At 40.8% G+C, this 16,671-nt stretch overlaps 1 protein-coding gene across 2 annotated transcripts in view; it reads left to right on the top strand.

Moving 5' to 3' along the window:
• The first annotated feature begins 4,871 nt into the window (after positions 1-4,871).
• Positions 4,872-16,671, top strand: part of LOC126291694 (arylalkylamine N-acetyltransferase 1-like) — a 254,764-nt gene continuing 242,964 nt past the window's right edge. Inside the window, exon 1 of one of the 2 annotated variants that reach the window (XM_049985323.1) lies at positions 4,872-5,226. In XM_049985323.1, coding sequence (XP_049841280.1) covers positions 5,161-5,226 — 66 coding nt within the window. In that variant the 5' untranslated portion in view covers positions 4,872-5,160. The remainder of the gene's footprint in view (positions 5,227-16,671) is intronic. The other variant, XR_007551848.1, reaches the window with a different exon arrangement.

The raw sequence follows: 16,671 nt of genomic DNA, 5'->3' as shown, positions 1-16,671 counted from the left end.
AATTCAAGCAAATAACATTTTGACAAACTTAACTTTGGATTTAGAACAAGCTTCGCAAGCGATGGGCAACAGGACTATAAATCAGAGTCCTGTGCTATATGCAATGTACAGACAATTCTGTCACACAACTTGTGGATCACTACTAAAGTTCTCGTAGCTCTCTCTGCTAGGCCATGCTAATACTCCGCGAATACTTTCCACTAACGTCCGGCGGAGGCTGACAGGAGCTGCGCTTATTTTCACTTCTTGCAGGTTTCGCTCCTGTCGTGGCGCGGTCCTAATCAGCGCACCATTGACCGAAGAGCTTCTGTAAAGTTTGGAAGGTAGGAGACGAGGTACTGGCAGAACGGAACCTATGAGGGCGGATCGTGAGTCGTGCTTGGCTAGCTTAGATGGTCGTCGACACTGGTAGCTCAGCGTTTTCCGTCAGAGGGCTTCTCGACCTCTGTAAAGGAAGGAACGATCAACTTCAACCGATGTCTTGTGACGTCCACCCAGACCAAACGTAACAAATAATACCGAACAAAATGAAAAAATAAATAAAAAATATGGTAGAGCACTTGCCCGCGAAAGCCAAAGTTCCCGATTTCTAATCTCGGTCCAGCACACAGTTTTAATCTGCCAGGAAGTTCCATATTAGCGCTCACTCCACTGCAGAGTGAAAATATCATTCTGGACTATTAACATCGATAACAGATAAAAGTTTTGGAGATTCTTGATTCTCGGAATGAATGTACGAGGAAAGGAACGTGTCTCAGTGTAAACGTCAGTAAAAACAGCTTACGTATTTTTTGCTTTTTTATTGTATGTAAGCCTAAATAATTACGTTACCGTTTGTCATATCTCAAATACTTCCAGTGCTTCCATAGTTTACGTATATTTTAAGGGACTTAATATATCTGGTATTAGCAGACACAGCTTAATTATATGTATTTCACAAGGTTTGATCAGCTTCAGTTTTCTTCGTATAGTATGCTCGTTATGAAAGTTCTCCTATAGGTAGATAAAAAGTATCTTTATTCCTTTGAGCGTTCTTACGAAAACATTAGGCTGCTTTAAACGTGTTATATAAAATTTGATGTGCTTCTCCTAACACGATTCCACAATGAATGTGTTAGTCTCAACTAGTACGCAAATATTTGGTCAACAGCACAACTTGTTTAGACTACGTCATAAAGCTTACTACTTCATTTCGTCACACAAAATCCTGTTAGTACCACACAAACTTCCTGACACTGCCATCTTACTTCCTTAAATGTCAGGCTTCAGTATAATATGCGCCTCTGCCAGTCTACCATTGTATATATTTGGGTTACATCTCTGACTTATTAATCTGTGGATTTTACCATAGAGTAAATATCTCGAGTGAGCATTGCGTTCTGCGCATGTTGTCAACATTAAACCAAGATTGTCACGCGTTTTCGGGACTTCGCTATGCGTGTGTCCTTTCTGCAGCGTTTGAAGTTTGTAATATCAAGAGCTTTTGTTGTGTTTCACCGTTTGTTGATAGTGTAGTAGTGATGGTGAATTACTGTTGTTGCTACGGATGCAAAGAAAAGTATGTGAAAGAAGGGATAGTAACTTTTCATGGGTGCATACCATGTAGCTCTAATTATTGTTATCATATTAGTAAGAGACACTGTATATGTTAAAAATTTCGAGACGCAGTATAATTAAGGCTTGATTTTGTAGACTTATTTTTCTACGACTTTATGACTATATAATAAATATTACGGCTCGCACAACAGCTTAAAAACAATCGCTTCCTCTCGTAAATTTGCTAGTGGAACAGGAAAGGGAATGGTTAGTCGATTCAGCAAATACTATCCTCCATGCATTTATCAGTGACTTTTCGATTATATACATAGATTACTCAGTCTACTATTTATTTAATAAACTGGGAGCAAGTACGTAAAATGCGTTAAATAAATACTTCAAAGTGTCACCAGTAAGAAAAATTGTGTTTTAGGTCGCAAAAACGAGAAAATAAATACGCAGAAATAGCAGAAAAAAAGGAAGAATTAGCAGGGATATAATAGCCAATGTGTGGAAAATTCAGTATTTTTCGGACAATTACAAAAGTACTAGAGTACTGTCAAGTCGTTTTGCAAGACTATCACTGCAAAAAGGGGTCCGTCAGGCTGTGTAATACTATAAAGTGCAGTATCATGCCGAAAACTACCAAAAGTCGAGTGCATCTGAACTGTGACACCTATCGCAAAGATGCAGAATGCAATATCATTTGCCCTTAAAAGTTACGTAGCTGGGTTATTCCCGGTATCAAATGGATACTGTTAAAATGATTGCGCAACATATATGAATAATCCACGACACGTACGAAAAGAATCCGTCTGTACTAGGGACGTAGTGACATTCTAAATATACAGGGCGCTATACGAACAAACACACGACGTCCCGAGAACACGTGACCTGGCCGGCACTGTATGTTCACAACACAAAATCTGTTCTTCACATGTGAATGCTCACTCCAGAGATATTTACTCTATGGATTTTACTAGTGGTATTATTTTTGTATTCCTTACTGGTGGTATTAGTATCTTTGTATTGTTTACAGGTGATATTATCTTTGCCTGAATTAATAATCCACGATGGCTTTCGATGATTTCACTGTTTTTTTCATTTATTGAAATCTTCGAAAAAGATCATGGGTAAATAATCTAACAAGGGAACCTCCCCTTCGCACCCCCCTCAGATTTAGTTATAAGTTGGCACATGAATAGATCTTGTAAAACTGAACACAGATTAATCGAGGAAACAGGAGCAAGTTGTGTGGAACTGCGAAAAAATAAGCAAAATATACAAACTGACTAGTCCATCTGAAAGATAGGCAACATCAAGGATAACATGAGCTTAGGAGCGCCGTGGTCCCGTGATTAGCGTGAGCAACTGCGGAACGAGAGGTCATTGCTTCAAGTCTTTCTTCGAGTGGAAAATTTACTTTCTTTATTTTCGTAAAGTTATGATCTGTCCGTTCGTTCATTGACGTCTCTGTTCATTACAAGAAGTTTAGTGTCTGTGTTTTGCGACCGCACCGCAAAACCGTGCGTTTAATAGACGAAAGGACGTGCCTCTCCAATGGGCACCGAAAACATTTGATCGCAAGGTCATAGGTCAACCGATTCCTCCACAGGAAAACACGTCTGATATATTCTATACGACACTGGTGACGGCATTTGCGTCACATGACAGGAATATGTTGTCGACCCACCTAACTTGTACACTTGGCGAATGGGTAAAAAGATGCTTCTACCTTGCCCGATTTAGGTTTTCTTGTGGATGTGACAATCACTCCCGAAAAGAGATGAAAACATAAGAGTTCGCCACATAAACTGAAACAAATGAATGCAACAGTTTCACTGTCGCAAAGTTTTCCCTGTGCTCTGTCAAAACATATGTTTTTAACGTTTTCAAATTTTTCCATGTGTAGACCTTCAAATCCTGCATATGTCTAAGCAAATCTGAAGATGTCCTGGAATTTTGGAGAGCGAAGTTGATTACGTGCGAGTGCCTGAACTTTGATAATCGTCTGAAAATAAAAAATTAAACTTTTCACTCTAGGGAAAGGACCGCTCGGTCCGCAGCTGCTCACGCTAACCACGGGTCCACGGCGCTCCTGAGCTTCCGTTATCCTGGACGTTGCCTATCTTGCATATGGTCTACTCAGTTTGTATATTTTGCTTATTCTTTTCATAGTTCCACACAACTTTTTCCTGTTTTCTCGATTGATCTGTGTTCAGTTTTTCAAGGCCTATCCACTGTGCCAACTTATAACTAAATCTGAGGGGGGTGCGATGGGGAGGTTGCCTTGTACGCATAATTAATATCACCAACAAAGAATACAAATAACAATAGCTTGGTACTGACCATAGTGTCGAAATGAGCTGATAGCCATGAGAACAGCTGAATAAGGTACTGTTATAGCAATGTTATTGGTTAAAACTATGTAATGTAAGATATTTACAATACTGCAGGTCCATGAGAAACAAAAATAATTAAGTATTTTCAACATAGCTGCACAACAGCAATGGTTCCACGTAATAAAATTATAAACAGCCGACCAGTTTGCAATGGATAAAGAATTCTTTACCTAGGTTTTAACAAATTTAAATTTGTCTGCTTCAGAAGATGGCAATTTTACATTAGTAAGGACTAATGTACCATCGCCGCTTTTACAAATGTCGGCATAGATCCAGTTGTCAAAATTAAAATAGCCCTAGAAATAGGGTTTGTCACGTAAATATAAATTAGTACATGGGTCTTGCAGAGCTCACAACCGACTGAGGCTATATTTTAATTTTGACAAATGGATCTATGCCGACACTTGTAAAAACGGCGATGGTACATTGGTCCTTACTAATGTAAAATTGCCACCTTTTGAAGAACACACATTTAAATTTGCTGAAACCTAGGTAAACAATTCTTTATCCATTGCAACTGGTCGGCTGTTTATAAAAATAATTAAGCTTGTTCGAGACCTTCAGTGGGCGAATTCTACTCGCACAGGACAAATTTTTTTCCTACTAAATGGCAGAAATAAATTCATTTAAACACAGTTTATCCATTACAATATTAAAATTTTCCAATTTCTCGCTTCTCTGAACCGGCCTGCATCAGGCGAGTCACAGCTGTTAACGCTGACGTGTCTCCGTGGTTCCCCTCTTTCCACTAACGCCGTTGACCGCTCGCTGGAGTTCAGTAGCTTCCTTCCACCTTCCCCCCCCCCCCCCACCCCCCTCTTTCCCCTCCTCCCCGCCACGCACATACATACAAAAACACCTGACCGCCACACCTCCGCGCCCTTGGCCGGTAGGTGGCTGGCGAATTGCGCTTCGGTGCACGACCGACAGAGGCGCTGTCGGCGTCGAGCGACGCCCGCGCGGTGCATGCCGGGAGGCGGTGGCCGGGCGACGCCGGCATAAAACACTCGCGGCAGCGCGGGCCCCGCGCAAACCACGCGCTGCCCGATCCGCTAACCGGTGCGCACCGCCGCGACACGCGACACAACAGGTGCTCCGCAAACGCCGCGAACCTAGCTGCAGGCCATTCGCCAGACTACGCGCGCGGCAACCTCTGCTGACCAGCTCCCGACGCTCTCTGCGTTACCTCTTGCGCCGCCTGCGAGTAGAATCACCGTGAACCATGGCAACACAAGTGTTTGAGCAGCAGCCGCACGATGTCTTCAAGCCGGCAGCATGGAACAGCAAGGTAAATACAAAATTGTAATACTGTGTCATATTCTACAAATGACGTGCTGCCAAATTCTAAAGGCACCGCTATATCAGTTCGTCTAGAATGTCTGCGGACTCTTCGCTGTTACCATCTGATTTATTTTACCGCGATTATCTGACCTGCCTACCTATTTAGATTATCAGCTAGATTCCTGAATGAGATTTTCACTCTGCAGCGGAGTGTACGCTGATATGAAACTTCTTGGCAGATTAAAAGTGTGTGCGGACCGAGACTCGAACTCGAGGCCTATGCCTTTCGCGGACAAGTTCTCTACCATCTTTTTTTCATTATTTATTTTTTTACTTTTCGAAAATAAAGAAAGTAAACTTTTCACTCTTTCTTTTCTCCATCCAGTAAACAAAAATTAGTCTCCTTCGTCTTGATGGCGAAGAAGCAATTTTGTTTGGAACAAAAAAAATCGTTTCTCAAAGCCAAGACCATTTTTTTTCCTTTAAGAAGAAATTATGAGCAATAAATAACGATTATATATATATATATATATATATATATATATATATATATATATATATATATATATATATATATAAGTCCTCGTGTGACTTGCAGTTAAAGATCAGTTCTTACAGGAGCGCCTGAATTGTCTGCGCCTACAGCAGGCCAGCTCGTCCAAACGTGGCTTCTCATTGCGTAGGCGTCGGTTCTGGGCAGCAGATCTATTTAGTTCGGTTAGGTTAATACAGTTTTCAGTTTCTCAGGGCTTGGACGTTCCAGCTACGAGGTGGGTCATCGAAGGTGCTCCGTAAGAAATTGGAAAAATATTGCTTATAGCGTGGTTTGCGTATCAGGACGCAGTGTCGTTCGTTGAGATAAGTCCAACATCCTATCGTAGACTTGCCGTCAGAAGTAAAGAGATAGCGGATCGTGTGGCCACAGATCCAATTCACAGAGTGAGCTACCCAAGCACGACTTACGCCTCGTCCTCACAGCTTTACTTCTGCCAGCACATCGTCTCCTACCTTCCAAACTTTACAGAAGCTCTCCTGCGAACCTTGCACAACTAGCACTCTTGAAAGAAAGGACATTGCGGAGACATGGCTGAGCCACAGCCTAGGGCATATTTCCAGAATGAGATCTTCACTCTGCAGCGGAGTGTACGCTGATATGAAACTTCTTGGCAGATTAAAACTGTGTTCTGCAAGATTCGCAGGAGAGCTTCTGTAAAGTCTGGAAGGTAGGAGACGAGATCCTGGCAGAAGTAAAGCTGTGAGGACGGGGCGTGAGTCCTGCTTGGGTAGCTCAGTTGGTAGAGCACTTGTCCGCGAAAGGCAAAGGTCCCGAGTTCGAGTCTCGGTCCGGCACACCGTTTTAATCTGCCAAGAAGTTTCATAACAGCTAGATTCCTGTTTGTTATCTAGTCTATTTCTTGGTGAAATGTCCGCTGCTGCAGCCATGACTCCCTCCAAACAAACACTGTTCAGACACTGCGAAAATGTGATAAAAGTGTCAAGATAACGTCATTTGCGACAAATGTTTTAAGTTTGTACCTGTCACATTATAAATTTATTTAGGATTCTGTACCTCAGTCGGTAAAAACGGAACCCTTAAAAGATCACTTTGTTGGTCTCTGTCTGTCCGATTGTTAGAAACCCATTTTCTCTGGAATGGGTAGACATTACAAGATGAAATCTGTGTCACATATTAAGGTCTACGTCCACTTTGCGATGTAAAAAACTGAAGCTTCTTGGCCAGTGCATTAAAAAGACGCAGCTATTTATATCAGACGTTTTGATATTTGTAAACTCACTCATCAGAACCTTTAGGTTACTTTTCATAGACCTAGGATCACACAATTTGGCAAGAAGTAAGGTTTCACAGTAGTACTGAAAAAACAAATTCGAGAATTGTTGGTTTGTAATCACAGAACGCCAAAGAAATTAAGTAGTCGTTCGTTATCTGACTGACTGTCTGTCCGTCCTTCCCTTAAGACCTTTTTTTCCCCGCAACGATAGACGAATCAAGGTAAAATTTATGTCGCATGCTAAGGTCTGTAGTCCCTTGGCGAAGAAATAAATTTAACCATCTTTAAATCAGCTCAGTCAAAAGATGCGACCTTTTATGTCACGTATTTTGATTCTCGCAAACTCACTCATCAAACCTATAGTTCCCGTTCACCTAGAATCATGAAATTTGGCAAGAAGGTAGGTTTCACAGTACAACTGAAGCAAAAACTCCGAAAATTATTGTAATTATGTCACACGAAAGAATAATTTAACACTTGTTATCCAATTAGCAGTCTGCCCGACCCGCAGGAACGGGTTTACGTATCAAGTCGAAATTTATGTCTCATGCTAAGCTCTAAGCTTCTTGGCGGTGGAAAACATTGAGCTTCTCAGTCAATATAATGAAAACAGACGACCATTTATGTCAGATGTTTTATACTCACAAACTTATTCATCAAGAGCAGCAGTGTGGCTTCCGTTGACCTAGAATCACGATACAGGCCAAGAAGCAAGATTTCAAAGTAATAGCAAAGAAAAAATTCCTAAAGTTTTTAATTTGAAATTATATCACACTAATAAGAAATGTTTTTGTCATTTGTTATCCTACTTTTGTCTATTCTTCTGCTAAGACCCCTTTATCTCAGAAACAGGTAGATGCATGTTTTGCATGTATCGATATCGATCATAGACATTTAAGAATTCTCGATTCCTGAAATTGACGAGCTGTCAGCGCGCGAGGGCTACTCTGCTTATCAGGATTTTTTTACGTTTGTACTGAAACTAGAATCACGTAAGTAATCCAGTAGCTCTTCTTCATTTCTTATTGTTTTTTTCTTGCCAGTACTGTCTCGCCTTGCCCCGAAACTTACTTTTCCGTTCTTTTGTCCATGTTGTTCCAAACGTCGTCATATCTTCTGCATTGAAAGGCTTCTAAACTTAGTATTTAATTCGTGAAAAGGTTTATTTATGTTAATTCCAATTCTGTTATGTTGTTTCACTTATTTCTTTTATAATTTCTGCACTTCGTACTACTGTCAATATATTTTTCCACAAACACAGAAATATTTGTTTCGTTAGGTTATTCTCGGCCCTTTGGTAAAAATGTTCAAAGAAGGTTAATCATCGCCTTACCATTAGTTCTTGTGTTAACTCTATATTTTCGTAGAACTCTCAGTTACCTCTAATTTCCAACTGTCCGTAGTTTATACAGCACACATCATTTTTCTAACAGTCCTTCTCTCCAGTACCTCTATTCTCTCCAGCTTGTACTTCATCGTGACGCATTCACAAGTACAAAATTTTCTGGTGTTACGACTTTGATACAGCGTTCTAGTTCGAGTTTGCTACATAAGCATTTGTTGTTGTAACGTTTTTTGCCAAGCAATATACCCTTTCGCTTTTAGTACCCCTTAAATCTATTGCAATTTTTTATATCATTCTGCTATGTAGTTTATACGTCATAATTAAACTTAATAATCACCTTTATTTTACGCATTTCTGTTTTTACATCGTCTTATTGTTTATTTATTTACATTGTTAACATTCACATTGGTACACTTCATTCAGTCCGCATAAAGCACGGTCTCCATTTCGACTTGCTATTCAATTTCGAATATTTTTTTCTATTTCTGATTGGGGACCTCGTTCTTCATCTGTGATACTGTTATCATTCTCATGATTGTACTTCCTGCCTATCTCTCCTGCCTAGAAACGTTTTCTTTACCTTCGACTTGTTTCACTCTTATATTTAACTCTTCCATGTCATTTGTTAAGTAAAGAATCTATAAATCTGCTGCGCGTCGCTACGTAGGATCGCGAGAACCATATCAGACCAGAAGAGTTTAAACAATCCTTCTTTCGGTGTTCCATATGTAAATGGAAAGGAAAGAAGCCCTGGCAGTTGGCACAATGGAAAGTATCCTCTGCTATGCATTTCAACGTTGTTTACAGAGTATGAATGCAGTGCAAATTCATCTCGGTAAATCCGACGCGTTTATGCTCATCGTCAGATGCTTGTTCTTACACATTTTTACGTACAATAACAAGCACCTGAAAATCCAGTCCATGCTATCACGCTACGAGCATCTGTCCGCCACGCAATCTAAAGGCTACTAGGGATCTATCCGCCGTGTGCTCTGCAGACATTTTTTCCATTAATTCATCGCCAATATTTGTTTCGTACTCTTTTGCATTTACTCCAGCGTCAATTTCAGCAGCGATATATGTAATCCTGCATTGATCTTTCGCTTGCAAACCAAAACTGCCGCTATGAACAGAGCGATTAAAAAATGAAGATAACATAATTTTGTAAAAATAAACACATTTATGCTACCACGCTACGTGAATTTATTTTCAGGTGCTTGTTATTACTTTTTTTATAAACCCTTGTGCTCATCAAACTAGAAAGAGTAGTTGTATAATCTTCTGAAAATGATTAAAAATGTCGAAACAGGTCGTGCATATCAAATCAAAGCAATATTGATACAGAAGGACGATTGTATTTAACGTCCCGTCGACAACGCACAAACTCAGAGTGTATCAAAGGAACAATCCCGGCATTTGTCTGAAGCGATTCACGGAAAGCACGGAAAACCTAAATCAGGATGGCCGGATTCGGATTTGAACCGTCGTCCTCCCGTAAGCGAGTCCAGTGTGCTAACCTTGCGCCACCTCACTGGGTATATTCATAAAGAGTCTTGTTGCAGAAACCCATCCTCTTACAAGAATTAATCTTAAGACATGTTTTACACGGAAGCAAGTGGAGGCCAATATAAACGAACGAGCATTCGCAGACACTTTACCACTGTGTGCTACAATTCCCTTGTATCTGTGGAAAAGCGTTTACATTAGAGGGACGCAAAAGCAAACGAGGTAAAGAATATAACCTATGAACGCTGCGTTACTGTTTATCGGCGCTAATAATAGGCACACAGGATAAAACACCACATAGTTAGAGCCATAACGCAAAACTTTGATTTCAGACAGGGTTACTTTGCCGGGCGACTACATTGTTTTTGGCGATGTAAGCAGAATGGAGTAAGACATTAAGGATTTAATTATCTGAATATGCCCTTAAGCTTGAGATAGATGGAGGTAGTGTACTTAAGGCTGAATTACAGCTCCTGCTTTCCTCAGTATTATTTCAAGACTCTGCGGACGTGTTGGCTGTCGCTTCCGCGTGACTTCTCTTTGTAAGTGAGTCGGCAATTTAAAGAAGGCGAACTGGCGACGTGCCAACATGAAATATATTTGCAGTTGCGAATACACTACTGGCCATTAAAATTGCTACACCAAGAAGAAATGCAGATGATAAACATGTATTCATTGGAAAAATATATTATACTAGAACTGACATGTGGTTACATTTTCATGTAATTTGGGTGCATATATCCTGAGAAATCAGTACCCGGAACAACCACCTCTGGCCGTTATAACGGCATTGATACGCCTGGGCATTGAGTCAGACAGAGCTTCGATGGCGTGTACAGGTACAGCTGCCCATGCAGCTTCGACACGATACCACACTTCATCAAGACCAGACGTTTTCCAGTGAAGAGAGATCTGGAAAATGTGCTGGCCGGGCAACAGTCGAACATTTTCTGTATCCAGAAAGGCCCATACAGGACCTGCAACATGCGGTAGTGCATTATCCTGCTGAAATGTAGGGTTTGTCCAATGAATACCCGTTTGTCATATGCATTTCTTCTTGGTGAAGCAATTTTAATGGACAGTAGTGTATATAGGTAGCATATTGGCGAGGAATTCGTCTTCATGGAAGACAATTCGCGCCCCTTCTTTGGTGTAGCAATTTTAGTGGCCAGTAGTCTAATTGACTTTGGATTTTTGTTAATTGCTTTTATCTATATTACACAAATACACACGGACAGCACACTCGCCGGTACTACATGCACCGTGAGCGTGTCTGACTAGCACCCATTCCTCGCTAAGTTACGCCACTACCGCCTGGACGGGTTTATAAAAATAAAGGTCGGTTGTGATAATGTTCTGTGTGATCAGTGTATATGTTTATTGCGACCTGGGCAAATATATGTCGTAAGAAGAATCCATTTTTCAAATTTTCTGTTGATTATAAACATCGTAATGGATGTTTATTTTTATTGTGGCTCTTTAATAAGAAGAAATACAAAGTTTGTGCTTATTCGCGCCGAAGTAAATGAAATATGATTGCTAGAAAATTGTCGAAGCACTCAGAGGTCCAACTGGGGACTTGAGGATGACGACAAATTCATTAGTTGCTACCACCAGGTGCGAAAAGGCGCACTGCAATGAGGGCAGAATTGTTCATGTATGTAGATTGTATGCAGCACCCGAATTTGGGAAAAAATTTCATTATAACTAATATCGATTATTAGACTGTTTGAACATAACAAAAAATGTATCACTTTTTCACATATTAAGATCACATTTGAAACTGCAGGATTCGGGGGTTAATTAAAATTCGATGATGCATTGCTATCCTCAGTGAAACTGAATAACACTTACGTGATCTACTGAATGGAATGAACATTCTGATGAGTACGGAATATGAATTGAGAGTAAATCGAAGAAAGACGATACTAATGAGAAGTAGCAGGTACGAGAACTGCGAGAAACGTAACCTTGTGACTGTTGGTCACATAGTAGATGAAGTTAAGGAATTCTGCTACCTCCGCAGGAGGACATAAAAAGTAGACTATCACTGGCGAAAAGGGCGCTCCTGACCAAGAGACATGTAGTAGTATCAAACATATGCCCCAGTTTTAGGAAGAACATTCTGAGAATGTACATTTGGAGCACAGTATTGTACGAGGTGCATTCAAGTTCTAAGGCCGCCGATTTTTTTTTTCTCCGGACTGGAAAGAGATAGAAACGTGCGCATTGTTTTAAAATGAGGCCGCGTTCATTGTCAATACGTCCCAGAGATGGCAGCACCGTACGGCAGATGGAATTTTATCGCCAGCGGCGAGAATGAGAACTGTTTTAAATACTTAAAATGGCGACGTTTTCCTTACTTGAACAGCGTGCAATCACTCGTTTTCTGAATTTGCGTGGTGTGAAACCAATTGAAATTCGTCGACAGTTGAAGGAGACATGTGGTGATGGAGTTATGGATGTGTCGAAAGTGCGTTCGTGGGTGCGACAGTTTAATGCAGGCAGAACATCGTGTGACAACAAACCGAAACAACCTCGGGCTCGCACAAGCCGGTCTGACGACATGATCGAAAAAGTGGAGAGGACTGTTTTAGGGGATCGCCGAATGACTGTTGAACAGATCGCCTCCAGGGTTTCCATTTCTGTGGGTTCTGTGCACACAATCCTGCATGACGACCTGAAAATGCGAAAAGTGTCATCCAGATGAGTGCCACGAATGCTGATGGACGACCACATGGCTGCCTGTGTGGCATGTTGCCAAGCAATGTTGACACTCAACGACAGCATGAATGGGACTTTCTTTTCGTCGCTTGTAACAATGGATGAGACATGGATGCCATTTTTCAATCCAGAAACAAAGCGCCAGTCAGCTCAATGGAAGCACACAGATTCACAGCCCCAAAAAAAATTTCGGGTAACCGCCAGTGCTGAAAAAATGATGGTGTCCATGTTCTGGGACAGCGATGGCGTAATCCTTACCCATTGCGTTCCAAAGGGCACTACGGTAACAGGTGCATCCTACGAAAATGTTTTGAAGAACAAATTCCTTCCTGCATTGCAACAAAAACGTCCGGGAAGGGCTGCGCGTGTGCTGTTTCACCAAGACAACGCACATCGAGCTAACGTTACGCAACAGTTTCTTCGTGATAACAACTTTGAAGTGATTCCTCATGCTCCCTACTCACCTGACCTGGCTCCTAGTGACAATGAAAGACACTCCCCGTGGCCGCACATTCACCAGCCGTGCTGCTATTGCCTCAGCGATTTTCCAGTGGTCAAAACAGACTCCTAAAGAAGCCTTCGCCGCTGCCATGGAATCATGGCGTCAGCGTTGTGAAAAATGTGTACGTCCGCAGGGCGATTACGTCGAGAAGTAACGCCAGTTTCATAGATTTCGGGTGAATAGTTAATTAGAAAAAAAATCGGAGGCCTTAGAACTTGAATGCACCTCGTATGGTAATGAAACACGTACTGTGGGAAAACAGGAACAGGTGAGAATCTAAGCATTTGAGACGTGGTGCTACAGATGAATGTTGAAAATAAGGTGGACATAAGGTAAGCAATGTAGAGGTCCTGCATACAATCAGAGAAGAAAGGAATGTGTAGAAAACAGTGACAAGGAGAAGAGACAACGTGGCTGAACATCTTTTAAGATATCAGGCAGTAACTTCCGTGGTAGTAAAGGGTGTTGTAGAGGCTACAAACCGTATAGGAAGACAGAGATTGGAATAACTGAGAATGGAGATTGTTGCAACTGCTACTCTGAGACGAAGGGGTTCGCGAAGGAGAGAAATTCGTGGCGGACCAGATCGCATCCAACTAGTCAGAAAAAGAAAACGCAATACAGTCACCATCTTTATACGTGCAAATCTCTATCCCGTTAGTTTCGTCACCTCAGTGTCTATTAATGCACCACACTTTAATACGAGGCACTTAAATATCAAGTGAATAGAACAGCTCCTCAAAAATGTTAAAATGCTCGTTCTTACTTATCTCTCAGCGTTCACTTAAGCTTGGTCTGGAGAGCACTTTCTGCTGTCAAAGACTTCATTTTCCTGTAGCACATCGAGGGTTTTTATCTTCATTGTCGTAAGCAGGACTACCGCGTTCTGCTTCATGCTTGTTATGGTGTGCGTTTTTCAGCAATGATACCTGTTCAATTAATTTGTTTAAAACTCTCTGTGCTACCTGTGAGTTGTTGGTGACCAGTGTGGTACAACGTCTATTACCTTCCGGAAATCTAACACGAAATTTACCCGTCCACCATCAGAACTATTTTCAAGATATGCTGTGAGAACATATTCTATTAATGACCTGCACGAGTGCTATCGAAATGATGTCACACGAGTCGATTTACATAATGTGTATAAATCAATTATGCTAGTTACAGAATAATAAATAACAAGGTGCTTTGAAATTTATCTCACTGAAAACATTAGCCTGTGTCACTACTCAAGTTACAAGTGAAAACAGGTTTCACAAAAAAGTAAAGAGACACAATACACGTTACCAATAGCTCATTAAATTCTGGGGTAAGGAACAAAAGGAACTGAGCACATGAAATAGTTCAGAGTAGTTTTTAAATCTCCTTTACCTACTCTCGAAAACAATAAATAACGGCTTCTGCAGCTGAAACTTCTAAAGATGCTTACAGGCGAATGAAACGTGTCTTGGCAATAAAATAACAGCATATGAAAATCTGTTTTGACATGTTTTAACGAGTCTGTTTTGGCACGGCAATCGCGACCGAAACCCTGGCGTGAGTTACATCCCACAAACGTAACCATTTATACATGTACGACTAGGGTCGTAAACCATTCTTGTTTGGCCTGACGCGTGTGGTTTTATGTTCGTCTTCTCGAAATACTTTGGTGGTATGGTATTTTAATTTCAGCAGTCAGGTGAAGTATTGGCTCTAGCTCAGCGCCGTAATACAGCAAGCGATACGTAATGTCTTGTTATATCCTTGCTCAGAACTGTAATGCTGAATAATACTAGGAAGCTGCTTTAGATGCGTAATTCGCAACGTACCCTCCCTGAATTCCTTAAAACTGTTGCTTCTTCATTTCGTTCTGGTGTCTGGACGAAAAAAAAAATGTCGTGTTAAAATATTTCCTTTCGTGCTTTTCGCAGCAGTTACATTTCCTTTTTCTGTTCCGAATCACCTCCATAAACTAAAAAGGTGACATTCTAATTCCTAAGCTTCAACCATTCATTCTTGATATGTATTGCAATTTCGGCTTTATTGCCATTTTGAAGTGATTCTGCAATTTACTAACACATTTTAGCATTATTATACTTAAAGCTACATTGCAGCTTACACTGTAAGCGGGTGTTCCGAACATACTGCCAATAGGTATTCAATATCGTCATTTATAATTTAGATACATTAACTGTCATAGTACATTTCAAGAACATTATATTCCTTTTGTGATCACGCCAGGGACGTCACTTAACTACCATTTCTTTGGTATGTCTAAATACGAAGTGAAAATATCATGAAGGTTGTCAACGATTTTACACGATGACAAAAGATAACTCTGCAGTAACAATCCCTCTAAGATCAAATAATAAATGTGGTTTTCTTGACAAGTAATGTAATATGTATTGTATCTGCTTTCGAAATGACAATAATAGTATGTTAACAGTGAAACTAGCTGAGGAACACTCATTAACTACCAGTAGCATTTCGATGTGTTTGTCCTCTGAACACAACGAAGCCAAAGTGAGAACAATATCTTAGGTAATGGGAAATAGAGACCAAATCAGGAGCGCACTTTTCCAGCGAGAAAGATGCAAATTGTTCCTCTCAACCAAACGCTCCCAGTCCTGTCAATAAAATAATCACGAAACAGTGGCAGAATAATGTAACAATATCACACAGTGGTATGTGAGAGGCATGTCGCACCTGTTAGTACACTCGGAATGACATTTCATATTTTATATGTTTTTTTTTCTTTGGAATAGAAATTCCTTATCATGTTTTCATCCTTGTCTTTTCCCCGTTCTCTATGGGCTTAGCATTGTCAAATGGCATTTGTCAGTATTAGTACAAATCTTAAACGTGACTGCGAATCAGCAACTGTGTAAATCTGAAGAGATGAAGAAATCAAAGGTTTAGTGGCCCTTGACATAGGTTTGGATATTTCCAAAAATATCTTCTTCAGAAGTTGGTGATGAAGAAGAAGAAATTTTTATAAATATCGAAACTTAGGTCAAGGACTATAAACTTTTGTTTTGGAACTGGCTGGCTGAATTTTTTCAGCCTCTTCAGTAGCAGTACAGTTGGTTGCCCGCAGACCTTCGTGAAGCCACCACCCAGGACGAAATCTCTGTGTACCCCATCTGTCTGCAGCTGCAATAAATCTCATGTTCAGGTTCATACGGATGTCTAAACGTTTACGCAGCGAGTATCATAGATGGACCGTACATACCAGCCCGGTGTGTGCCTAGAAACTACACTAATGGCCATTAATATTGCTACACCGAGAAGAAATGCAGATGATAAACGGGTATTCATCGGACAAATATATTATACTACACCTGACATGTGGTTACATTTTCACGCAATTTGAGTAGATAGATCCTGAGAAATAAGTACCCAGAACATCCACCTCTGGCTGTAAAAATGGCCTTGATACGCCTGGGCATTGAGTCAAACAGAGCTTGGATGGCGTGTACAGGTACAGCTGTCCATGCAGCTTCAACACGATACCACAGTTTATCAAGAGTAGTGACTGGCGTATTGTGACGAGCCAGTTGCTCGACCACCATTGAGCAGACGTTTTCAATTGGTGAGAGATCTGGA

This window comes from Schistocerca gregaria, chromosome 9 (genome assembly GCF_023897955.1).
Source record: "Schistocerca gregaria isolate iqSchGreg1 chromosome 9, iqSchGreg1.2, whole genome shotgun sequence".
NCBI classification, from domain to species: Eukaryota; Metazoa; Arthropoda; class Insecta; order Orthoptera; family Acrididae; genus Schistocerca; species Schistocerca gregaria.
The sequence above is the reverse complement of the archived record's forward strand: the minus strand, read 5'-3'. Positions and strand labels throughout refer to the sequence as shown.